We start from the raw sequence: 26,286 nt of genomic DNA on the forward strand, positions 1-26,286 counted from the left end.
TTGAGTGTAGAGCTGAGACTGAGCCCCTTCATTGGCCTGCGTCTCCCTTTTCCCCAAACACAGAGACACGTGAACAGGACTCGTCCTGTGTTCTGAACCACGAGTCCTCTGGGGAAAGAAACTCTGAAATCAGCCATCGGCCTCAGTTCTGCTAACGTCTTGGCCGGGGTGTGTGGGAGGCTTCTCGGGGGGGAGGGCCCGCAGCGAGGACCAGCCGAGATGCCCAGCTCACACCGCCCGCCTGCTCGACAGCCTCCCGGAGCACCCATGGCCGGCACCCGCTCGTAGTGAAGGAAGACCAAAACACCTTTGCAAACGTGCCATAGAGATTTTAATGAAAACATTAGAAAACTGCGTTATTTTACAACACTACAGTAAATGATTCTTTTTCTGTAAAGACATTGTAAAATATATACAGGGTTGCTTAGTGCATTCGTTACAAAAGAAAGGTGCAATCCCTTGCATAAATTACATATTGTACACGGGCTGGGTGTCTCCTTGGACTTGTAAACATTGGTGATACAGTTTTGTGTTTGGCCTTCAGGTAGGCTGCAAGAATAAACACCTCTGCTGCTCACTGGACGGTTTTCTCATTCTGCGAAGCGTCAGCATGGCATGCTAAGGCCATTTGTGAATGCGCCCCCCCCACAGACGGAGGAGGCCAGAGGAGAGAAACAAAGAACAGACAGCAGCAGTAGGCTTCTTCGAATGTGGGTCACCGCGGTCCGGTTGGAATCACTGGTTTTGCCACGTGCTCTGTGGCTTCCCACCCAAGGTCTGAGCCTTGAGCACAGTGAGGCCCGTGGCCCGAATCCCGAGCGCCCACCACCGTGGCAAGGTAGCCCCTTGCTAGAACTCGGGACAGCCGCTCCGTCCTCCGGAATGGGGCCGACCTGCCCAGGTTCAAGGAGAAGTGCCTGATTTCCATCTCCCACCTGGGAGCCTTCTGGGGGCCTCCTGCAGCATGGCCATCAGGACAGCCCCGGCCCTCCCATCACACAGTCATAAAAATACCCAGAAATACCAAAAAAAAGGAGAGAGAGAAAGAGATCCAGAGACCCAAAGTACCCAGTCAGCACACACACGCCCCAAATGAACACATGAGGATCCACTCCCGTGCCCCCCGCCCCCCAAAGGAACCCCTGTGCGTATCTGCCCATCATTCCCATGGGCATGAGTTTAGATCTAGCTCAACATCCACTTCTCTGCTGGGGTCACGGATGACACTTGTTTCTCCCTTCAGTGCTTTGAGGTGCAAGGATGCACGGTTGGCTGACGTTAAAGAGTAAGCGTCTAAGAGGGTCAGCATCTCTTGGCCTGCTGGGAATAGGCTGGAGCCTCCCCTGTGCGTCAGTGCGCCGGGTTAGGACCTGGCGTTGGCATCTCTGCCTGTGTCCCCTGTGTTCGTCTCCTTGCGAACTGACCGCCCCTGACGGACACACGAGACAACCTCGAACCCGCCCGCGACCTGGGGTCGTCCGCAACCCTAGCGAAATGTTGCTCCAGAAAGCCAACAGCTTCCCAAGCCCGGCGCCTGCTCTGCTCCGTGGAGGTTGCTGGTGGAGCGCAGGGTGGACTGAGGTGACCTCGCAAGGTCCCTTCCAGCCCCGCATGGCTGTCAAAATGCTATTTGTGGGCTGAACAAGCAAATGTATAATTAGCCTCTTTCAGGAGTATGTTCTTCTGAGGAGCCACCAAATTACAGAGAGCTCTTGTTAATTGTGGGTTCTGCTTCGCTGGATCCCCACAATCCGCATCCTTCCTTTCCCTGGGTTTTCCCTCATCTACCCCACTTCTAACACGAAGCTCGAGAAAATGCAGCGGTGGCCGAGTGGGCTGCGGTTCCAACCCCTGCTCGCCGGACTCTGCTCCTACGCCCCAGGCCTCTTGGAAGCACGTGGCCCGTCGGAACTGTAGCTTCCGGAGGCCAAGGGCCCCAACCCCAGCTCCCCACGGCCTCTCCCTGAGGTTGGCCTGTGGCAGGGGCCTAAACACTCTGTTGATAGTCGCCGGGTGGATGGACCCGCCCTGCAGACCACCAGGCTCACCCCTGCAGCAGCTCACCTCCAGCTCCCTCCTCTCCTTTAAGGCAAGGGGAAGACTTTCCTCTAGATCTGTCAGGGGAAGAGGCTCAGCTCACGGGAAACGTCCTGCCCACCATCACCAGGGATCTGAGCACTGGGGCCCAGAGAACCACAGGGGGGGCCAGCGGAGCGGGGTAGGATGCGATTCTTTGGTGTGAGGTCTGTAGAACAACTGTCCCTGAAAAACTGCCATCCCAGGAGGGAGGAGCCGCCCCAGCTCAGGAGCCCTATGCTGGGAGGACTCGGCCCCCCCAAATGTCAACCGAAAGCCTGGTCATGATGACACATCAGTTTTCCCACTGGTACCAGCCAACTGGGGTGCACCTGCTCCCCCCCGGCCGACTCGTCCTCTGTAGGAGAGGACAGAAGGGTCAGCCCGAGGCCACACGGCCTGACAGCCAAGGCAGGGGCTCCCCAAGGCCCCCGAGTCTCCACCGCAGCACTGAGCAGCTGGGAGAGGGGAGGCTGAGATGCTGAGTCTTTAGGCCCAGGCGAGCCCCACGGGCCTCCCTCCTCAACCCAGAACCGCTCTCTGCACACTGACGGGCTCCAAGAAGCCAGACAGGGGCCTCCCTCCTCAACCCAGAACCGCTCTCTGCACACTGACGAGCTCCAAGAAGCCAGACAGGGGCCTCCCTCCTCAACCCAGAACCGCTCTCTGCACACTGACGGGCTCCAAGAAGCTCCACGGGCCTCCCTCCTCAACCCAGAACCGCTCTCTGCACACTGACGGGCTCCAAGAAGCCGGACAGGGGCCTGCACAGAGGCCAGAGCCAGGATCAAGATGAATGGAAGGATGCGAGGAATAAAAACTGCCCTAAGCCAAGACCCCCGTCCTGAATGCACCCTCCTGACCTCCCTCCAGCCCCGATTCCTCCTGGGCTGGGCCTGACGGTCACCAACCGGGGAAGGGCAGGGACAAGAAGGCCACGCCTTGCCGACTCCCTGCCAACCTGTGTGCCCCACAAACCTCAGCCAGAGCCCAGGCGGCATCCGCAGCACCCCGATGCTTCTGGAACAACCCCACCTTCCAGACCCTTTCTGTACAGATGGGGAGACAGGGTTAGGAGGGGACAGCTCAGCGATGACACGGGAACACTGCAGCCCCCCTCTGAGTCTTCTCATTTCTACCTCCCAGGAGGGGTGACCTGCCCAGTGACAGCAGAGTGCGGAGGGGTCAGCCAAGCCCTTTGCCCGTGCCAGGGCGCCCTGCCCTCCGGAGGCCCGCCCTGCAGCCCCTGCCATCACGCCTCACCACGCGTGCTCCAGGGAGCCCCACGGCTGGGCCCGGGCCGCCCTCAGGCACCCACTGCTGTGGCAGAGACGCTGAGGACAGCGGTCTGCCAGACTCACAGACCACCAACGGCTTGGTCTGAGCCGGCTCCCAACCAGGGTTTCGTCCCTGGCACTTGGCACAGAACTGAACCTTTGAACCGAGCAAATTCAGCAAATACACTTCCAGATGGTTAGGAAACGTCTCCTCTCTGATGCACCCCAGGATGAAGCACCCCCACCCTGAACTGCCTGTGTCCTCTTCCGTGGCATCAGAGGGTCCCCTCCCTGGGAGTCTGAGCACAGAGCTTGGGAAGAAGGGCTGAAATGTGCCCTTTTGTTATCAGAGGGGGACCCAGGAGGGCCAGTCAGGTGGAAAGCTCCTCGTGGAAGCCCAAGCCTCGGGCTGTGGTTGTTAGAATGAAGGACTTTGAACTCCATTTGCTGTGCGGGCACTGGGGAGCCAGGGACGGTTCTTGAGCAGGAGAATGGCCTGAATGACTACCAGCTCGTGAAGGGCCGTGACGGTTACACTGCCTCATCGCTGTCAGGTGTGGCCCTGCGGCAGGGCTGCACCAACCACTGGGGGACACCTGTGTCCCTGCCCTCCCACACCTTGCCCTTTACACGCCCTGCCCCTGCCCAGACAGCACCCACTGGCCCCTTCAGAGCTCTCCTCAAAGATGAACAAAAGCCACTTCCTCCATGAAGCCTGCCTAGGTCCTCAACCAGAATCCGTCACTGCCTTTCCCCGGTTCGATTTCAAGTCGAAAGCCCAGGAAGCCTGGGCCCAGCTTTCAAGCAACGCACACGGGTAAGAACGCTCGCCGGGCACTGGGCACAGCAAACGGCACCCCACGAAGCTCTCGAGCACCCGTGCAGTGGGGTTTACTTAGCGGTGGGGAGACGGGCTCAGAGAGGCAAAGCCCACCGGGGCTGGTGGGAGCGGGTCTCGGTGGTGAGATGCCCCCAGCGGAGCAGCTCCGCACCCCACCCCACCCCACCCCACCCCACCCCAAGAGACTGCCCTCGCCTCTGTCCGGGGCCATCACGGCTGGTGCAGGCTACGGCCGGGGGCCCTGCCACTCACGGTCCATGTCCCCACGCTGCTCAGCCTCCGCCAGAAGAGAGGACAGCTGACCTGGCTCCTGGTGACAGTCCCTCAAGGGTCCATCCCCTGCAAGGTGAAGTGTCACAAGCGTGCTCCTGGAGTCACCTGCTCTGCAAGAAGTGCCCGGCTGTGAACAGCCCGTGGCCCACTCAGCTCTGCCAGACACGTGCCGCTGGCCAGCCCAGGGTTGGCTGGCGAGGGTCCGTGACATGGGTGTGCATCGTTTCCAGGGGTGGGAGCTGCCTGCATCGAGGTCAAGACACTCCTCGGTAACAGCGACGAACGCCACTGGGCCAGCAGCTGGGGACCTGCGGGCATCCCCGTGTGTGCTGCCCAGCACCTGCAGCTCCCAACCAGGGCTTTGGGTCTGCTCCCTGCACGCTTGTCCCGGCAGAAAGAAGGACGGCAGACCCAGAGGAGGGCACCCGAGTCCGTTGGGGGCACAGGGTCAGGATAGGCTTTGGAGGATGCACAAGAGGTTCCTGTCCCCACCTCCATGCCAAGTGGCAGCCGATCTGGGATCATCTTGGATCCACCAAACAATCTCTGCAGAACACTTTGAGGGTAACTGGGGACATGCGCAGAGGGACTGTATTTGGATGACAAATGTTACTGTACGAATGCTAAACGTTTAGGGGTGCTAATGCGCTGTTATCTGGGAGAATGTTCTGGTTCCTGGGAGACTAACTTTTTTCTCTGGAGGGATCACGACACGTTGCACGCATCACTTCATCCTCCAAAAACCTGAGTGCGGATGTGGGGGTGGGGCGGTGGGAGGCTGGTGAGTCCCATGGAAGTCCCTCCTACAGTCTTTCCGCTTTTCTGTAAGTCTGGAATTTGCAAAACAGAAAGTTGGGGGGGAAAATCATGGTAATAGATTTTCTTTTCTACGTAGCCTCTATGAAGGTGTGGCGAGAAAGAGCCACGTAAAACGGATCTATGCCCAGGGCTGTGGGGAACCGGACTGCACGGGGCCTTGGTCCCCAGGTGTGACCGTCGCTATTGGTGACGCCTGGCTCGCTCCTCGTGCCCCGGGCTCCCAGCACCCCGCCAAGAGCAATGACTGCTGGTCGTTTTTGGTGGCCCAGCCTTCAAATGCGCCTGGTGACCAAACGTCCAGGCGAAACGTCTTCCGGGGTCAGATTCACGTCGTGCTGCCGCGTCCGGACCCTGCCCCAGCTGCCCCGCGTGGCCGAGGCAGCTCCAGGAGGGGAAAGCCTTCCCGGAGCCCAGGGAGCAGGCGCTGTGGGCCGGGTCCCTGTCTTCCAACTACCCCTTGCCTGGGATGCGCCCAGCGTCCCCCACAAACCACGATTTGGGATAACCACAGGTCCCAGACCTGCGCGTGACAGGTCCCGAGTCCCCCCTTTCCAGAGTAAAGCCACAGCTCACTGGCTCTCTCACGGATGATGCGTCCACTGCACTGACAGAACAGATGGGGTCCGGGTCTCCCCCCTCGGACGTCTGTGGGTGTCCTCAGCAGGCCTCTTAATCAGAGGTATCACTTAAGAAGAAGGCTGGGCCCTGGCCGGTTTGGCTCAGCTGTTAGAGCGTCGGCCTGCGGTCCAGAGAGACCCGGGTTTGGTTCCCGCTAAGGGCACGTACCTCGGTTGCAGTTTGTCCCCGGCCCTGGTTGGGTCGTGTGGGTGGCAGCCACTCGATGTGTCCCTTTCATGTTGATGTTTCTCTCTCTCTCTCTTCCTCTCTCTCCCTCCTACTCTATCTGAACAAAAAATGGAAAAGTGTCCTCGGGTGAGGATAAAAAAGAAGGCTGGGCACAGCGACGGGCCCTAGGCCAGTGTGGGCGGGGCCGTCCCTCCTCTGACCGCGCTGCTCTCCCAGCTTCCGGCTGCTGCTGGCCGTCCCTCGGCACCAGGACCCCAGGCTCCCAGTCTGATGAGGCAGAGGACGTGACCTGCCTGGGCTCCTCTGCGGGTTTCGGAGTTCCCATCAGATGTGCCCCCGCGGAGGCCCAGAGCGCAGTCAGCGGCACCCGGGCCACAGTCAGCTCCCCTTAGACGGGGCTTCAGAGCACCTGCAAAGAAGGGCCTGGAGAAGTCTGCCCACCAGCGGTCACTGCCCACTTGCTTCCTCTCCTGCAAACATGAGGGCCACCCAGTGGGGTTCCGGGCTGCAAGCGAGCTGCCCATGTGCCCGGAGCGTGGACACCTCCGACGGCGCCCCGAGATCCAAGCGCCCCCGCTGCTGCGCAGGAAGGGCCAGGACAGGTGCAGATGGAAAGGAGATCCGGCCCCGGGCTCACCAGGTGTCAGACAGGCGGGGTCGCTCCTGCGTGAAGAAGTCTAACGGCCGATGGCGTGACCGCACTGGGCGGGCACAATGGAGACAAAGCGGGTGGCCTCTAGGAAGCCCCGAGCCAGAGCTACTTGGGAGAACTGCTCCCACTGTCCACCCTCCTCCTGCGGTGGACAGAGGGGACCGACCTCTGTCCACTGAAAACACTCAAGCAAGAGGCTGACCGCTGAGGATCTACAAACCGTGTTGATTCCCAGCCCCGCCCGCCTCCGGGGAGGCGGCTCGTCCTCAGCGCGTTCCCCCAGGACTGAGCGCTGCGCCCGCCAGCTGGTGGCTTCTCACCCTCACTGGGCGGGCAGGGGGCTGGGCCTGAGATGCTCCAAGCCCAGCGATGAGGGCCGCGGAAGGTGTCCGCACAGCAGTGAAAAGCAGCCAGGAGACAGCAGAAGGAACCACGAGAAAAGACCTGATTCTAGTCTTGTGACCTGAGATACGTGCCCACCCTTTCCGGGCCTCAATTCCCCCTCTGAACAGGAGGGGGCGCGGTGAGCTCCCTCCCGGCCTGTGAGGATTCTGCTACTGACTGAGCGGGCCGGTCTCAGGTGGCCGCGCTCCCGCTGGAGGTGCCCCCTCCCCACCCCACCCTGCGAGAAGCCCCGGCTCTGTGCCCCGTTGGAGCACCTCATCCACGTGCCTACAGAGCTCCTTGGCCAGAGACGACGACAGGGGACAGACCATCTGAGAAAAAGATGACGTCACAGGGAAAGGACACCAACGTTCACCTCCACCCCCAGACACTCTGCATCAACAGGGAGGTTGAGCTTTCCAAGAGACGACTCGGGGATTTCCTTTAGAGGGGGCGCTGGTCACAACGAGCAGAACAGGAGGAACACACAACCAAGACCAATTCCCAGCTGCTTCAGATACCGGTCAGTGGTCATCACATGAACAGAAAAAATATTTCATCCTGTACTACATCAAACTAAAAAGCTTCTGCACAGCAAAAGAAACAACCATCAAAACGGAAAGGGATCCCACTAAATGGGAGAGCATCATTGCCAATGATGAATCAGATAAGGGGTTAATTTCCAAAATATAGAGAGTGCTCATGCGACTCAACAAAAGGAAGACAAAGAACCCGATTGAAAAATGGGCAGAGGCCCTAAACAGACACCTCTCCAACAAGAACATATAAATGGCCAAGAGACATATGAAGAAATGCTCAACATCACTAATCATCAGAGAGATGCAAATTAAAACAACTATGAGGTATCACCTCACACCTGTCAGAATGGCCGCCATCAACAAATCATCAAACAACAAGTGTTGGCGAGGGTGTGGAGAAAAGGGGACTCTAGTACACTGCTGGTGGGAATGCAGACTGGTGCAGCCACTATGGAAAACACTATGATGTTACCTCAAAAAGTTAAAAATTGAACTGCCATTTGACCCAGTGATCCCCCTTCTAGGAATATACCCTAAAAAACCTGAAACACCATCAGAAAGAATATATGTACCCCCATGTTCGTAGCAGCACTATTTACAATAGCTAAGATCTGGAAACAACCCAAGTGTCCATCAGTAGATGAGTGGATAAAAAAGCTGTGGTACATGTACACAATGGAGTACTATGCAGCGGTAAGAAAGAAAGATCTCTTATCCTTTGAGATGACATGGAAGGACCTGGAGAGTACTATCCTAAGCCAAACAAGCCAAGCAGAGAAAGACAAATATCACATAATCTCACTTATTTGTGGAATATAATAAACTAAACAAACTGATGAACAAAATTAACCCAGAGACTTAGAGGTGGGGCACAGACTGACAAACCTCAGAAGAGGGGGGGGGGGTAAGGGGGAGAGAGAAATCACAGAACTTACATGCCTGTATGCATGACCAATGGACATAGACAACAAAGCTGGGGACGGGGGGGGATGGGGAGGAATGTGTCAATGAGGTAAAAAAGGAGAAACGCCTGTGACAAAAATAAAATAAAATAAATAAATAAAAATAAGATAAATTACCTTAAAGACAAGTGAATGGATAGAGGCCTTGCAGACTGATACCTGCCCACTTTGCCGAGAGCCTCTGAGGCCCCCAGATTCCTTCCAAGGCCCCGTGCCCTGTACGACAGGGCCACACTCCGCCTCTTCAGAGGGTCTGGAATGCTGTGTTCAGTCCAGCGGCCCGAATGCTTGGGACTGGTGGCATCTGTGATGTCTCCTTTAAGAAACCTTGTCAGTTTACTCTTCCTAGGAGCAAACCCCCGTCCTGGGGGATCCCACTGGGGCGCCTGCTGCACCTTCTGAGCCGCCCAGCCCAAGCCCAAGCCCCTTTCCACCCAGGAGCCATGAACTTCTCTTTTAGGAAAAAGGAGCAGGAGGATGGTGACTGTTAGAAATGGCAGGGACAGTGACAAGGGACATGAATGTCCCCTCTGTGACTTTGGAGGTCCACTTTCCTCCACTGCTGTCATCGAAGGGGCCTTCGGGGTACCATCTCTAGCCTAACTGCCCCCCAGGAGATGAGCAGGCCTCCCCTTCGGGTCACCCCCTGGTGCGAGGGGAGGAACTTCTCCCCCACTCAGAAAAGTGGTCCCCTGAGGCTGACAAGTTCCCAGAAGGCCAAGACACAGCTCCCTGCCTCTAGACTCTTCCTGAGACGGACAGAAGTTTCCCTATTTACAATCAAATGTAATTAGAGACCGTCTTTCTGGAAATACATATCGATCCAGATATTTTTAATGAGAAATGCCCTGTCTTGTTTCATTAGGAGAAGAACCCACACTGAACCATTCTCATCCACACACCCCCAAACCGTAACTCTTCCTCATTCGGGTAGATGCTTCCGGAATCACCATGATCATCCCATATACATAAGAGGGAAATCAAATATTCTGCTGTTCCAACAATTTTCCAGGTTACTCTGACACTTCCAGTTGTGTGGTAAACTGTTGGAACTGGAGATGATGAAATTAAACATGTCTGTAATAAATTAATATTACTATTGGCTTCGGAATACTCCACCGTTAGTTTTTTCTTGTTGATAATGCATACCAGTTTAACAGAGTGCATGCTTTAAAAAATTCTTTTGAATTGGCAAGCTAAAATGATCCATGTCTTCTTGCCCACCCCACCCCCTAAAAAGAAGTTAATATAATTTAGAACCTAGCATTTTAAAAATATGGGCATGACGCATCTGGGATAAAGGCTGCTTATGGAACATGCTGGATTTGGTAAGGTGATAAATCAAAACCTCGTGGGTTCTGTTTTTCCTGTTTTGTTTGGAAGCAGCCAAAAGCAGGCTATTAACAAAACCGTATGATGGAAAAAAGAAATGAATACCTGATACCTTCCTCCGTGTCACATGGTATACACACACGCACACACAGAAGCACACACACGGACACACACAGCCACACATGCGTACACACATAGCCACCCACTCCTTGGGGAGGACGAGAGAGGAGCTGGGTCAGAGACGTCACTGGGTGGGCGCTGGAAGGCTGTCCGCCCGGTCTGCAGCTTTGGGTCGGGTATGCTCTCAGCTGTCCCGTGGTCTTGGTCTCACACCCGTGTGGGGAAGCCACCCCCAGATGGGGCAGGCCGGGGGGGATGTAAGGCATACGTTGCTGAGAAGGGAGGGAGGGATGGAAGGAGGGGGGAGGGATGGAAGGAGGGAGGGAGGGATGGAAGGAGGGGGGAGGAAGGGAAGGAGGGGGGAGGAAGGGAAGGAGGGGGGAGGAAGGGAAGGAGGGGGGAGGAAGGGAAGGACGGGGGAGGAAGGGAAGGAGGGGGGAGGAAGGGAAGGAGGGGGGAGGAAGGGAAGGAGAGGGGGAGGGAAATCCATGCTGCATGCTCAGATGTGGGTTTCAGAGTAGGGCTGGGTGGGCTCGGTTTTGCTGGTAAAGGCCGGGAAGCAATGAAACTAAGGAAGAGAGAGAAAGTAATAATGATGACAATACGCCTACTGCTGATAAAGGGTAATAAATAAACAAGGAAGAAGAACCAAGTCGGGCCAGTGGGACTTGGCGTGACAGACGACGTTTCCCGCGGCAGCCCCTCGGCGCCCTAGATGGACCTCCGGCGCCTCATGAGCCGGTGGACATCGGTGAAGCTGTGCAGCCCCGGGGACACGGAGCTGATGGGGGACGGGAAGAGGCTGTTCTTCAGCGTGCTGGGGGAGATCTGCTCCATCCTGTAGGAGATGGAGTGGAAGTACTGCGGGCCCAGCTGGGTGCTGAAGGAGTTCTGCTGCCCCGCCGGGCGGCCGGCGCGTCCCTGCGGCCGGTAGCAGGAGCAGGAGCACACGGACTGCAGGTCCCCGTCCGCCTTGCAGCGCGCCCGGCCCTGCAGGGCGTCCTCGGGCACGTGGATGACCATGCTGTTCCGGGTGCCCGCCAGGGACGCCCTCTCCTCGGCGTCGCGCCGCTCGTCCTCGCTGTTCATGGTCAAGAACCTGAGGACCACCAGGTTGAGGAAGGCCCCGATGACCGTCAGCCCCACCAGGATGTACATAAAGCTAAAGGCCACGTAGAGCGGCTTCTTCTGCAGGGCGCCCTTGGTCTGCAGGGCCACGTAGTCCCCAAACCCGATGGTGGTGAGCGTGATGAAGCAGTAGTAGTAGGCGTGGAAGAAACTCCACTCCTCGCACTGCGAGAAGGCGGCGGCGCCGATGCACAGCGTGCCCATGCAGGAGAAGAAGCCCACGGTCACCATGTTCTCCATGGACACGTCCGTGTTGCGCATGCCGCAGCACTTCTTGGTGCGCTTCAGCAGGTAGCGCACGAAGGTGTTCATCCGCTCGCCCAGGCTCTGGAACATGACCAGCGTCAGCGGGATGCCCAGCACCGCGTAGAACATGCAGAAGGCCTTGCCCGCGTCCGTGCCGGGGGCGGCGTGCCCGTAACCTGGGGGGAGAGCACAGGGAGAGCCGGTGACCGGAGGTCCGGGAGGTCGGGAGGGGGCGTGGGGGCATTCCAGTGGGGAGGGGCTTGGAGAGTTCCCTTGGCGGGTGAAGCACCCCCATAACCCGGGGGGTGGAGGGGCGGGGAGAAGAACAGAGGCAGCTGGTGCAGAACTGCCCCATGGGGGCTGCCGTGTTTCAGGTGGGATGGAGTTTGGCGCTTGCCCACCTCCTGAGGGGAGGGGGAGCCGGGGAGAATCAGTGGAGAAATGTCCTTTGAAGTCTGAGTCAAAGGGGAGGTGGTGATTCAGAGTCCTCTAGGTTGGCAGAGGCAGGGTTCGGGGTCATTTTGCTGTTCCCCTTAGAGCAACACTAAGTTCTAAACAAGAAAAACAGCCTATCTGCTACTAAGAAAACTGCACAGGTATCAAACCCCACGCAGAAAATTAAAATGCCCACCAACATTAACAGGGAGATGGCAAAGAATGCTAACTACTGTATGACAGGCTCGGTGCTGGCTCATGGCCGCCCATCGCCTCTTTCCAACTCATCGCGAGCCTACGAGTCCAACGCCACTGACAAGGAAACTGAGTCACTTAACGGCAGGGTAACTTATTTCTTAAGAATTGAGATTTGCCCGGCTGGTGTGGCTCAGTGGTTGAGCGCTGACCCCCGCACCAAGAGGTCACCGGTTCGATTCCCGGTCAGGGCACATGCCCAGGTTGTGGGCCCGATCCCCAGTGTGGGGCATGCAGGAGGCAGCCAATCAATGTTTCTCTCTCTCTCTCTCCCTCTCCCTTCCTCTCTCTAAAATCACTAAAGAAAATAAACAAAAATAAAGTTAATGTTAAAAAAGAAAAAAGAATTGGGGTTTGAACCCCTCATTTTCAGCCATCAAGTACAAGGCTTAGTTGTAGAGGGTTTGACTCAAGAGAGGTCAGTGCAGAATGAAACCTCAATGCTGTGAGCACAAAGATTGTTATCTGCTGTGCTCACTGCCGTATCCCCACCCCAGAGGAATACCTACCATGTAAAATGTCTTTCATAAAGGAATGAATAAGCGTGTGCCACTGTGTCAGAGTGGAGAGAACAACCCTTAATGACCTGGCGTGGCGAATGCTTTCTTCACAGCACTTTGCTTCGTGGGTTTCCCACAGCAGCTGTGCAGAGTTGCTCCTGTATCTCCTCACATTCAAAACGAGGATGGTGATGCTGAACGGGTAAGGTCACCTGCCAGGGTCACCCAGGTGGTCAGCAACAATGTCAGAGCTAGAGTCGGGTCTGTACAACATGGCGGGAGGGAACTAAGACGCTGTAGGTTCTAGTTCAAGCCCTGGGACTACTACTCCCTGAATCGTGGGCATTTGTGGAATGAGGATTCAGAGGACATACGTGGCCTTCAGCATCTCAAATCCTGCCCCATCAAGAAGGCTCCCCACACTCTCACGGGTTCATGATCACATAACCAGCTGCAATATCTTGATCCCCAGAAGCCTCTTCCAACCCAGGTTTCTCTGTTATATGGGATATATTATGGGATGGAATAATATTAATTCCCAGGAGGGGTTGTTGTTTTGTTTTATGTTCTCAATGCTTTTGAGACATGAGGGTTTAAATCTTTTACAGACACCTGAGAAAGACAGAGCATCTAGCCCAGGGCCCGGTACACAGCAGGGACCTACCAGACACGAAGACCTCCATCCTCCCACTCTGTCCCACAGGAAGCCTGCTCTGCCTGTTCCAGCCCACACCTCTCTCCAGGACTTCATCACTTATGTGCAGTCTGATGTCTCCTTGGCATGAATATGTGCCACTTCCACTGCCCCAAAGCCACTCCCTCCCTAGACAGGCGACATCACAAGACGTCGTCTTCTTTGGCCCTCGGTCCCACTGAGCCAGCACCAACCCGACCCCTCAGAAACCCCAGAAGAAGTGACATGACAGCGTTGGAGTGAGGCCAGGCCGAAGAGAAGGGGGACACAGAAAAGCTGAAGGGGAGAGCAGAGATATGGCAATAGAAATTACCCAATCTGAGGAACAGAGAAATAAAGATAAAAAATAAACAAAGTTTCAGAGAGCTGTAGGACAATACTGAAAGGCACTGGAGAAGGAAATAGAGACTGAAACAAAAAAGAAATAGCCAAAACTAACCAAATTTGGTAAAGGACACAAATGTACAGATTTAAGAAGCTGCGTGAACCCCAAGCAGAAAACTACACATCAGAGTCAAACTATTGAAAACCAAAGAGAGAAAGTCTTGAAAGCAGCCAGAGAGAAACAATACATCACATACAGGGGAACAACTATTTGAGGACTGCTTATTTCTGATCATAAACAATGGAGGCCAGGAAACAATGGAATAACTTTTTGTTGTTGTTGATCTTCACCGAAGGATATTTTTTTCACTGATTTTTTTTTTTTTTAGAGAGTGGAAAGGAGGAGGGAGAGGGAGAGGGAGAGAGTGGAAAGGAGGAGGGAGAGGGAGAGGGAGAGGGAGAGTATATTCACTCTCAAATATCCTTTGAGAATGAAGGCAAGCTACATTTTCCGATTAAAGAGAACTTGCTACCAGCCAATCCACGCAGCATAACTGCTAAAGGAAGTTCTCTGCCTGGAGGGAAGGAACACCATATGGGGACTGAGGTCTTCTGGAAAGAATGAAATACGTCTTGGTAAACAAGTGGGTTTATATTCATGCGCAGTGCAGGGGTGGGAATCCCACTGCATCTCCACAGAGCTCACCTGCACAGCTGCTGCGCCGCCAGTAGATGGTGGGAAACGTAGCAAGGTGTGATACTAGCTAACAGGCCCCAGTGTGATTGTACAGGAGGAAGCCAATACAACACTGGCTGGGTCCACACCTGCCCCTCGGGTGCCTGGGCCCTGCCCCAAACGCCACTGCTGTCAATGAAGATGATCAGAAGCCGTTTCCTTCTCATGGCCGGGAAGCAGTGCACCTGGACAGCCTGTCTTGGGGCTAAGTCCACTCTCCCGCCACCTGCCACAGTCCCGAATGTAAGAACCCAGTCCATGTCCTCCTGGCGCGTTACAGGGAGGACACTCCCCAGCACACACGTTTGTGTGGCGGTGTGAGAGGGGACACACCGAAGTTAAGGATCTTACACAGGACTTTCCCACGCCAGTGAGACCAGCTGCAGACCTTGCCCCCCAAGAAAAGCAGGCCGTTTTCGCATCTGAACGCACCCTTCTCCACCGGCTCTACCCGGGGGCTCGCCTATCGGAGCCACGTCCGTGGTCCTTTGCTTCCCAGTCCCAGGAGGAGTGAGGCAGGGGGGACGCTGAGGGCCTCGGTGACGACCTGTACCTGCCAGCGGGTTCATGACACAGCGGCTCCAACAGTTTCCGGAACTGTCTCCCAGCCATCCCGCCAGCTCCGCATTGTTGCTGTCCCAGGACACTGCCCCCCGCCCCCGGCTTCCCTCCACCCTGCCCACTCATCCCAGAAGACTTTATAAAGAGCCCATCAGGTAACTGCCCAAACCGAGGGGCTGCTTCCTGCAAAGGCCCTAGCTGATAAGCCACACCTCTCCTCTGCTTACGATACAGCACCGTGCCCCGTGTGCAGAGAGGCCTCACGGATCAAGCCCGCTTATTCAGCGTTCGCAGAGGATCTGTGTGGAACACAGACATGGCACCCACGCGTCCCTCGTAGGGGACACACTCACTGGAACCCCGTGAACGAGGCGCATGTGTTGGGTGAGCAGCACGGGCCCAGCACACACAGCTTCCTTCCGCAGCGTCTGGCCAGACGGGGAGTCCCGGGAGGGGCGAGGCATCTCCTGACTCACCTCTGCGGGCCCCGGGCCTGGCACGGAGGCAGCATCGCCGTGCAAATGCGACCCGTCTTCCCAAGGCCTGCCCGTAAGCCCGGCCCCTCCCGAGCCCACCAGCCAGCCCGCGGGCCGCGGCAGTCCCACGATGCTGCAGCATCCAGCCTGGCGCGCTCGGCCCCGCGGATACACGCCGTGGCCTCTGATCTGTCCTGGACGAGGCTGGGCGAAGCAAGGCCCGCACCTCGCGGCTGCAGCTGGCTAACACAATAAAACAAAACGAATAGGTTCCGCCTCCCGCGGGGAGAGAGGCAGAGAAGGGCACTGTGACTGATCATTTCTATCGGGTTGGGCCCCCAAGAGCCAGCCACGGCGCACAGGGTGCCTTGTGCTCCTCCCTGGCTCCCAAGAGTCCCCGGAAGCGTGACGAGGCCACACCGTGGGGAGTTCCCAGGCCCCGCTTAGCACTCGTTAAAGACAACCAGCGGGCCTGCCCGGCTGTGAAAGGCAACGCCCCTGGGCCACGCGATCGGCCTTGCTCCGGGCACCACTGCTCAGGAACCGCCCAGGCTCCTTCCCGCGCGGGGGAGCCCAGGCCCACCCCCGGCTGCTGCGAGTGTGGTGGCTTCACAGCACTTCACAGTTTGCACAGCTTTGCCCACAGCAACTGCCCCTTCCTGAAAACTGCCCTGGTCCCTCCCCGGAAGCCATCCCCCGGCTCTGAGTGCCCCCTGGGGGTGCGCTCACGTGTGGACAAGACTGCCCCTGGCATCAGGCCAGCCAGGCCTGAGCGCTGGCTCTGCCCCGTAGGGACTGCGTGGTCACCTCCCTCCCAGGTGCCCCATTTCCTCCTGCCAAGTTCCCTGCAATCCGGTCTCCCTCGGAGGTTCGCCGCCCCCGAGCAGACGCCGCCGGCAAGGCAGCAGGTGTGTGTGGTGTGGCTGACTCCTGCAGCCCACAGCTGCCCGGGCCAGGGTACAGGCTGCCAGCCCAGGGCAGGAGGTGGCCACACAGGCATCTGGGCGGCGGGAACTCTGCTGCCAGAAGAGAATGAAATATTTATAAAGCTCGTGCAAGGATGCTGTGCTGGTCGGAATTCCGTAGGCACAAATCCCATTAAAAATGAGTCAGGGTGGCTTTGGGAAGGGAGGTGCGGGAGAGGAAAGCTGCCGTCAGCCCCCATGCCTCCTGGCTGGCTCCCCGCGTCAGCCTGGACACGCACCCGGCTCACCCTCCCCTGCGGACCCTGCTCACATCCCCCTGGGAGCTATCCATGACTACCAGGACTCGGGTGCAGTTTTGAAAGCTTTTCTGCATTTCTTCTTTCACCTGAAAGGGATGCCCAGAGTTGCAGCTGTCCTGGGTCAAGTTCACCCTTCTTACAACAGACCCCTGAATTCAGTGGGTGCCCACACGGGCTCTGCGCAGCTCTCTGTTCACTCCCTAAGGAGGGATGATGCTTCTTGCGAGCTCTGATTGGGTCACCAGCCAAGCCCTGAACCAATGAGTTTTTTGTGCTTTTCTGCCCGAACTAAAGGGACCCAGAGTGTGATGTCCGGAGCCACTGAAGTCATTTCGGCACCATGAGGATGTGCCCACCCACGGAGGAAAATGTCCTGAGATGCAGAGTGTTCCACCTCTGTGTCAGCCAAGCCCAGAGCCAGCCCCAGTCACAGACATTCCAGTCTGTCTCCCAGTAAGTCTTTTGGCTTCAGCCAGTGTTTTGATTGCAACTGATTAACACTCAACAAGTCCCACGCCTCAGTGTGACTACAAATAATGAGTGACAGTTTTGTATTGGTAATAAAGCACTTTGCAACTCAGACGCCCCTGCACTACACGAGGTCTCTCAGCCGCCCAGATCTGCCGAGGGGAGCGGGCAGGTGAGGGCGCCGGTCGGCCAGCGGGCGGTGGCCAGGTGGCCGCCCGAGAGCCGTGTCCTCTGAGGAGCAGCTGTTCCCAGCCCAGCGGCGGGGCTGCAGGTCAGGCGACCCGGTGTCCTGGTTTTAAAAGAAAAGCTGGAAATATGAAGTTTTTAAACCGTGGGATCTAATTTGGTGTCTAATTAAACATTTTTAAACGTGGCGCAGGCCAAACCAAATAAGACAAAACAGACCATCTGTTTGTCAAAAGCAGAGGTCTCCAGAAAGGGAGAAAAGAGAGAAGAGAAAACAGGAGCAAAGGAGGGAAGAGGGGCTGTGGGGGCCAGGGCAGCAGTGGGGGCGGGGGGGGGGGAGGCAGTGAGCGACCTTCCAGGCTGGGCTCCCCAGCATCCGCCCTCCCGCACCCCCATCATGGGGAGCCCACTGGGCTCTGCCTCACGGCCGCACAGACAAAGGCAACACGAGGTGCCAGCTCCATTGAACACCCCTATGCAGGCTGAGGTCAGCCCCTCCCACAATCCCCGTGGGGAAGCCCAGCCACAGGGGTACGAGCCCACCTGACGGATGAGAAGGCTGAGGCCTATGCCCAGGGTCCGGGGGCTGCTGGTGCCCAGGTGGGGCCCTCTGCTCCCCGGAGGAAAACCCGAAAGGTGGAGCTTTGTTCAGCGGAAGACACTCTTCTCGTGGGCTGTTCTGTGATTAACCCCCGACCTGCCCTCCGGTTTCCTTCGTCTCATGTCTTAAAGGGGAAAGGGACCTGCACATGGATTTTTTAAAATATGCAAAAGCTTGCAAGGCACATGGCCCACAGCTCGCGACAGGCCTTTTCCTCTTCCGTGCCGGGGAGGCTTTGCGTGGGGGCCCCTCAGGGAGCCTGGCGAGCCCCTCCTGAGCTGGGCACGCTGGGACGGGATGCCGGGCACCAGCTGGGGCACCAGGTGAGTGCCTGGTGCAGGAGCCTCCGCACTCAGCCCACCAGCCTGGTGCCCACTGCCTGTGGTGGGTGGGTGCCGCTCAGGGCACCTCCCCGATGTGGGCACACAGAAACCCAGCCCTCACTCTGGCTCGGGGCTCATCTCTCGGGCCCGTTTCCTTCCCAGCATGAGGGTCCAGCAGGGACCACATCAGCTGTGACTCTCCCATCCTGTGGGTGACACGACTGAGCCCCGGCAGCACACGCACTCCCCCAGTGGCCTGCGGAGGGCCATCAGGGAAGCCCTCGCCTGGGGGTGAAGACCCACCAAGGGGCCCGAGGGATGGGAATGACGCCCCTGCTGCAGGGGTGGACACCCCAGAGGCAGTGAGGAAGTAAGAGGTAGGACTTCACAGTTCGCTCAGCAATCTTCTCTACTCCTGGCTCAGACCCAAGTAACGGAGAAAATGTTCCTTTAAAATGTTTAGCAATTCTACTCCTTGGTATATAAAAGAGTTGACACTAGGGGTTCAAATGACCCATGTCCCTAGCAGCCAAGAGGGGTAAGGAAGCAACCCGGTGTCCACTGATGGAAACCAAAATGTGGTTCACAGATACCAGTGGAATACTACACAGCCTTGAAAAGGAAGAAAGCGCTAATATGCCCCACGGTGTGTAAACCTTGAAAACATTACTCTCAGTGAAAGAAACGGACACGTTGTACGATTCCATTTACAGGAAATGACCAGAGCAAGCAGGTCCAACAACAAGCAGACCGGGGGTTGTCGGGGTTGGTATCCTTGTGGGGTGAAGACAATGCTTGGAACTAGAGAGGTGGCGGCTGCACATTGTGATTGCGCCGATGCTGCTGAAGTCTTCGCTTTAAAGAGTTAATTTTATGTAACGTGAATTTTACTTCAATGGGGGGGGGCATCATTTTTAAAGCCAAAATCCTCCCATTTTGCATGTGGGGAAATGGAGCCTAGAAGGATGAGGCAGTGGGGGAGTGGCCAAGGCCCCAGGTCTTTGGGGGTCCTGGAAGGAGGGGCCAGCTGCCTGGGCTCACTCCACACTACAGGGGGAACTGGGGGGCTGAGGCTGCTCTGCAGAGCCATGGGTCTCTGCCCCCCTGTGGGTCTCTGCCCCCCTGTGGGTCTCTCCCCCCCGTAGGTCTCTACCCCCCGCCCGGGTCTCTCCGCCCCCCTCTGGGTCTCTCCCCCCCCCTCTGGGTCTCTCCCCCCCTCTGGGTCTCTCCCCCCCCCGGGTCTCTCCCCCACCTCTGGGTCTCGCCCCCCCCCCTGGGTCTCACCCCCCCGGGTCTCTCCCCCCCTCTGGGTCTCTGCCCCCCCCTCTGGGTCTCTGTCCCCCCTCTGGGTCTCTCCCCCCCTCTGCGTCTCTCTAAGCCTTAGAGTCTAAGGAATAAGCAGCATTGGCTCCAATCCTCCACCTGAGGATACTCCCCCCCTCAAACACCACTCCCCCAGGGGACACCCACAGCCCACTGGTCTCTCTTAACCAACCCCCTCCCTCTTCTGGACAAAGTGACAGTCACTGGCCACGGGGGGGCTTGCCGGGGTGCCGATTTGAGAGCGAGCTGGGCAGTGTGGGGGAAGAGCCGGGATGGGGGCGGAGGGGGGCCTCAGGACTCCCAGCGGGGCCCTCTGAGCTGCAGGTGGAGGGCGGGGGCCCAGCCAACCCACCAGGGCCCTGCTCTCCCCGCGCGAGAGAGCGAGACAGCCACCAGGAGCAGGGACATCAAGGCACAGGCCCCGGCCATCAGATATCCGAGGCCTCGAACCACAGAAGCATGGAGCCATGCTGCTGGAAGTCCTCCGTCCACCAAATAAATTTGCTTTTGAAGAGGTTCACTTATGCGGCCAACAGTTTAATGGCTGAAATGCTGGTTCAAGCCTACAGCCCTCGGTATTTTCAGGCCTAGTCGCTCAAGAGCCTCAGACCACTGGAGTCAGCGAGCGGAGATGCGGGGGCGCCCTCTGGCGGGCACTCGGACGACTGCGGAAACAGGCAGCCGCACGCCCACAGCCCACACTTCCCCTGGGACTCATCCAGGACCGTGGGGAAAAGCCATTCATCCTTTTCAGAGATGACAGGCTGTGTAGCAAGTTTCCCCCAGAAGTCACCATCCACCGGTGGCAGCACCGGCAAAGCATAACCACAAGAGTAAGACGATGACCACAGCCATTTATTGAGGGCACACACTGTGCCAGGAACCGAGCTAAAATGTGGTACGTTCCTTACGTCACTTTACTCAGGGAAGGGGAACTACCCTCTGCCAGATGAGTGGGGTTACCCCCATTGCACGGAAGAGAAATGGGGCACACTGTTATCTTTCTAAGCCCCAAAGCGAGACTGACTTGGGTTCCAATTCTCAGTCCCCACTGCCCACCACCAGCCCGGACACGGCAGACAGTTTGTGGGGGAACCTGACAGAAGTCTGTCTCCTCTGGCATCCGCCGTCCCCTCCCACTCCACTCTCCTTCCCTCCCACCACCGTGCCTACCCCCGCCCCCCACACCAAAAACAAACACAATACCCAAGGAAATATGGAGAACACATCTACATTTTTTTTAAAAGATCATGGAAAAAATTGTACAAAACTTGGCTGACTTCTGAAAAGTCTGTGGTAGACCGAGAAGTATTTAAGTCAGGCTTACTAGCCGGTAATACCTACTTGTTAATAATTGATCCTTTTTGTACAAGAAGTAAAACCAAGCTGAAATATTAAAACGCACACTTTAGTTCTGCTCGCGTGGAGAATCTCTCTCAGGGCTGATGCACCCTGGAGCGTGCGGGACGGAGGAGGGGGCGGAATTCACACCAGAGACCCGACGGGCTGGACAGAGGGCCTTCGGTCACACTGCGGGCGGCCTTGACCCCACGGCCCTCCTGCCCGCTCTGCCGATTCCACAGCCCTGCTCACTGTCCTGCCCTCCACGGACAGCGTCCACCTCACTGGGGCCCCCCTCAAATGCCCCCTCTCCAGGAGGGCTCCATTCTCCTTGCTCAGAGTTCCCAGAGGCCCCCTGGGCACCAGGGACCTCAACGACATGGAGTCAGGCCGCCTGGCGCCAAGGCCGGTGTCCCCGTGGGGTCGGCAGGGCTGGGAGGACGAGCCACAGCGCCATTCGGAGAGTTGGAAATGACACATGCGGACGTGTGTGCCTCCGACACCTGACTCCCGGATGGACGGAGGTGCCGGTGTTGCGTTTGTGGCCCCGGGAGCATGGCTCCCCACGTGGGCGGGGTCAGCTCGTGTGCTGTGACAGGGCAGGTCCGGAGCCCACAGGCCTGGGGCTCTGCATTCCAACAAGCTCCCCAGACCTCCCGCCACGGAGGAAGGGGTCTGAAGAGAAGCGGAAACATGGGGAGCTGATCGGGGTCAGCTTGGCCTCGGGATAGCCCCAGGCCTGGCTGGAGCACACTGGGGCAGCTAACATGAGCTCACGACCTGCACACCCAGCGTCCGTGCCCGCGGGCGTCTGGTGGCTGCAAACACTTCCGGGGCCCTCGTGCTGAGACGCTCACTTCGTCAAGACGCAGCAGGAGCAGGGAGGCTAGCAGACTGTCGGTGGCCACCCACCTGTCAGACCTCCCCCGCCCCTGGGCACACAGCTGGCCCACATGGTCCCCAGGTAGATGTGGCCGTAGGACTGCATGCCAGCCAGCAGGGTTCCAGGCCTGGCCCATAAAAACCAACTTCATTCACTCTCTTTCTCTGTGGCTCTCTCGCTCTTCCTCTCCCCTCCCCCTCTCCCCTCTCCCCTGTCCACTCCCCGAACCCCTCTCTCTGCCTGAAGACCGACAGGACTCAGGATGCAGGGAGGATGGGTTCCGGCTGTTCCCTTAGGCGCCTGGGTCCCTGAAGGCCTGTGTGGAGCAGAGTCCCCGCTGTGCACTGACGGACTGCACCAGCGCCCGGGAAGCGCTCAGTAGATATTTACCAGCAGAGGCTGAACACACAGCAAACGTGCACAGGCTGCATCATGACCCTCGTCATCCTGTCTAGCAGGATCCCAAGGAGAACCTGGACTTTGGTGCAGACACGGAATGTCCACAGCCCTGCTGTATGCCGTCCTCATGGCTGCCTGGTGTGGTCAGGACAGGACAGTCATGTCCATGTCACAGGTGAGAAAACTGGGTCTTAGGAACATGACAGCTGTGTGATCTTGGGGTTGTCCTAATAGGAGTGGGGCGAGGTCTTGCACATGGCTGTGACTGCATAGGGCAGCCTGCTATACAACACTGGTGAACCCTGTGCATGTGCGTGTGCACAGAAATACATTCTCAGAGATGCATCCACACACACAGTGTGCACACATGCAGACACATTACACAGATACATGTGCACACACAGACACAGTGCACACACATGCAGACATTATACACATAGATACATGTGCACACGCAGATAAGTGTGCACACATGCAGGCACAGACAGTGTACACAATACATGTGTGTACACAGACACAAGTGTACACAAATACACATGCATGCACACACACACTCCTCTGTGGCCCAAGATACACTATTGGAAAGTAATAAAAAAGAAGATAAAACTGAAGAATATTAGATGCTCCCTTCACTCTTTGCCTAAATATTAATGATAACGCACGTCAAATGACTGCATATGGAAACAGCGTACAAATGCGTGGTACACAGCCCTCTGTCCTCGGCTCCTTGTAGGCAAATGGAGCAGAAGAGCACCAGCCTCCTGAACTGGCGACAGGTGGATGACTTCAGTCACTTGCCGAAGGACACAGCTAACATCTGGGCAGCCCTCGACTGCCACTGGGCACCCTGGGCAACCTCCCTTCGCAAGGCTGCAGTAGCACTTGCGGGAACAGACACATCACCAGACCCTCCCTCCCTCAACAGCACCGGTGTCTCCAAGTCGAGGCGGAGTGGCAGCCGGCTCAGAGGCGACCCGCTCGCCACCGCTCCTCCGCGTGACCCCAGGGAAAGGTCTCAACCCCTCGCACCCTGGGTCTGTCCTGCAGACCAGTAGGCAGCACTGCTCCTGCCTGGGGGCAGCAGAGATGAGCACAGCCACCAACCAACAGGTAGGGGCCTCCCTGGCACTAGGGGCCTCTCCCGGGACCCTTCAGCCGTCTCTCTTCTTTCCCCTTTCCCGCCCCCTCCCCTTGGCAGCCATCCGCTTGTTCTCTGTATCTCTGGGTCTGTTTCTGTTCGATTTTATTCATTTCTTATTTTTATCCTCACCTGAGGATAGTCTTCTATTTATCTTCAGACAGAGTGGGAGGGAGTGAGGGGGGGAGTGACAGAGGGAGGAAGGGAGGGAGGGGAGAAACATCGATGTGAGAGAGACACATCAATTGGTCACCTCCTGCACGATGCCGACCAGGGCCAGGGACCAAACTGCAACTGAGGTACGTGCCCTCGACCGGAATGGATCCCATGACTCTTTGGTCTGAGGGCCAAACCAGCCAGGGCGCTTTTTTTATTTTAGATGCCACATATACGTGAAACCATGCAGTATTTGTCTCTCTGTCTGACTTATTTCACTTAACATAATACCCTCTGGGTCCACGCATGTTGTGGCACATGGTAAGGTTTCATTCTTTTCCATGGCTGAGTAATATTCCACTGTACACATATCCACAGCTTCTCTATGCACTGGTCCATGAACAGGCACAGGTGGCTTCCACATCACGCCTATTGTACATTACACTGCTATGAGCATAGGGGTGTGTTACCTTTTCCAGTTGGTGTTTTCGTTTTCTTTGGATAAATACCCAGAAGTGGAATGGCTGAGTCAAAAAGCAGTTCTATTTTTAACTTTCTGAGGAGCCTCCACACTGTTTCCGTAGTGGCTGCACCAGTTTGCAATCCCACCAACAGCGCACAGGGTCCCCTTTCTCCACATCCTCGCCAGCACTTGTCGTTTGGATTTATTGATGACATCCATCTGACAGGTGTGAGGTGATACCTCGTTGTGGTTTGATTTGCATCTCTCTGATGATTAGTGATGTTGAGCATCTTCTCCTATCTGCTGGCCACCTGTCCTCTTTGGAGAAGTGTCCATTCAGGTCCTCTGCCTGTTTTTAACTGGACTGATTGGGGGAGTCTGGGGGGTTAAGTTGTATGAGTTCCTTCTGTGTTTTGGATATTAACCCCTTACTGGATGTGTTATTTGCATATATCTTCTCCCATTCGGTAGGCCATCTCTTTATTCTGTTGATGGTTTCCTCTCGCCCCATTTGTCTATTTTTCATTTATTTCCCTTCCCCAAGGAGACATTTTCAGAAAGATATTGCCAAGAGTGAGGGCAAAGGGTTTACTGCCTACGTGTTCTTCTAGGAGTTTTACGGTTTGGCGTCAGGTCTTATATTTAAGTCTTTAATCCATTTTGAATTTATTTTTGCATATGGTGTAAGAACGGAGTCCAGTTTTGCATGCAACCATCCAGTTTTCCCAACACCGCTGACTGAAGAAACTGTCTTTACCCCATTGTATAACTTGCCTCCTTTGTAGCAAATCAATGGACCATGTAAGTGATTTATTTCTGGGCTCCCTATTCTATTCCACTGATTTATGTATCTGTTTTTATGCCAGTACCATACTGTTTTGATGACTGTAGCTTTACAGTTTGCTAATAGGAAGTATGATATCACTTTATTCTTTCTCAAAAGATTTTTTTACTGTTCAGGGTCTTCTGTGATTCCATATCAAGGTTAGGATTCATTCTAATTCCGAGAAGAACGCCATGGGTATTTCCATAAAGACGGCACTGAACTGTACGTCGTTTTAGGTAGTAAGGACATATTGTGAATCCCCCCAACCCATGAGTCCAGTACGTCCTTCCACTTATTCGTGTCTCTGGTTTCTCACGTCGGGGCCCCCAGTTTTCAGGGACAGGGCTCCCAGCTCCTCAGCATAACGTGCTCCGAGGCGTTTCATGCGCTTCGGTGCGGCCGTGAACGGGATCGTCCTCGCCTTCTCCTCGCCGCTCAGCACTGCTGCGCAGAGCCAGGGCTGCTGTCCAGCTTCCCCAGGTTGACTCTGCCTCTCGCAACTTGACCGAACGAATTAATTAGTTCCAATCATTTTCAGATGGAGGCTTCAGGGTTTGCATGTCATCTGCAGATAACGGGAGTCCTTCTTCCTTTCCGATCCCTCGTGCCTCACTGCTGTGGCCAGGCCTGCGATGCTCTGCTGGACAGAGGGGTCAGCACACAGACAGCCCGCCCGCCCACGGCGGCGGAGGCCGTAAGCAATGGCGCTCACCGGCTCAAGCGTCACTGCCGGCTTGGGGGGCGCCCGTGGCTCCTGTGGCTCTGGTGGCTCCCAGCCTTCTCTCGCCCTCTTGTTTGCTGCACAGAAAGTAGTCTTGTGAAACTGGCCTCCGTGCCGGCTCTAAGCTCCAGGGAGCTCGGGGAAGCTGGATGGAGCCAGGCAGGAGCAACTCCCTCTGCACCCCCCCCCCCCCCGCCCCCGTCACTTTGCTCCCTTTGGAGGCAGACGGCTCTGGGCCACAGAGTTTGGAGGCAGATGGCTCTGGGCCACGGAGCTGGGAATGAGCTGCTGCAGTTTTGCAGGGAGGCCAGAGCACCCACAGAGAGTTCCCCCACCAACCGAATGGGAGAAGGTATTTGCAAACAATACCTCTGTTAAGGGGCTAATATCCAAAATGTATAAAGAACTCACACACTGAACAACAACAAAAAAAACAATTTGATTTTTAAATGGGCGGAGGACCTGAATAGACACTCTTCCAAAGAAGACAGACGGGTGGCCAATGGACACGTAAAGATGCTCAATGTCACTAGTCATCAAAGAGATGCAAAATGAAACCACAGTGAGACACCTCTCGCGTTAGAAGGGCTTCACCAGTAAGACGAGAAGCAAGCACCGCAGAGGAGGTGGTGGACGGGGAGCCTCGAGCACGGCTGGTCAGAATGCAAACCGGTGCAGCCACGCGGTTTAACGAGGAAACGTGTCAGAAGCACATCGCTGGGCGATCCCAGCGTCCTGCGCACATCAGAGGCACCGACACCAATTCGGCGGGTCAGCCTACGACACACCCGGGCCA

At 56.5% G+C, this 26,286-nt stretch overlaps 1 protein-coding gene across 1 annotated transcript in view; it reads right to left on the reverse strand.

The window, feature by feature from the left end:
- Positions 1–10,791: 10,791 nt before the first annotated feature.
- Positions 10,792–26,286, reverse strand: part of KCNK9 (potassium two pore domain channel subfamily K member 9) — a 51,255-nt gene continuing 35,760 nt past the window's right edge. Inside the window, exon 2 of the mRNA XM_036264218.1 lies at positions 10,792–11,632. Within this exon, the coding sequence (XP_036120111.1) occupies positions 10,794–11,632 (839 nt within the window). The 3' untranslated portion in view covers positions 10,792–10,793. The remainder of the gene's footprint in view (positions 11,633–26,286) is intronic.

Source organism: Molossus molossus, unplaced genomic scaffold (assembly GCF_014108415.1).
Source record: "Molossus molossus isolate mMolMol1 unplaced genomic scaffold, mMolMol1.p scaffold_m16_p_16, whole genome shotgun sequence".
Lineage (NCBI taxonomy): Eukaryota > Metazoa > Chordata > Mammalia > Chiroptera > Molossidae > Molossus > Molossus molossus.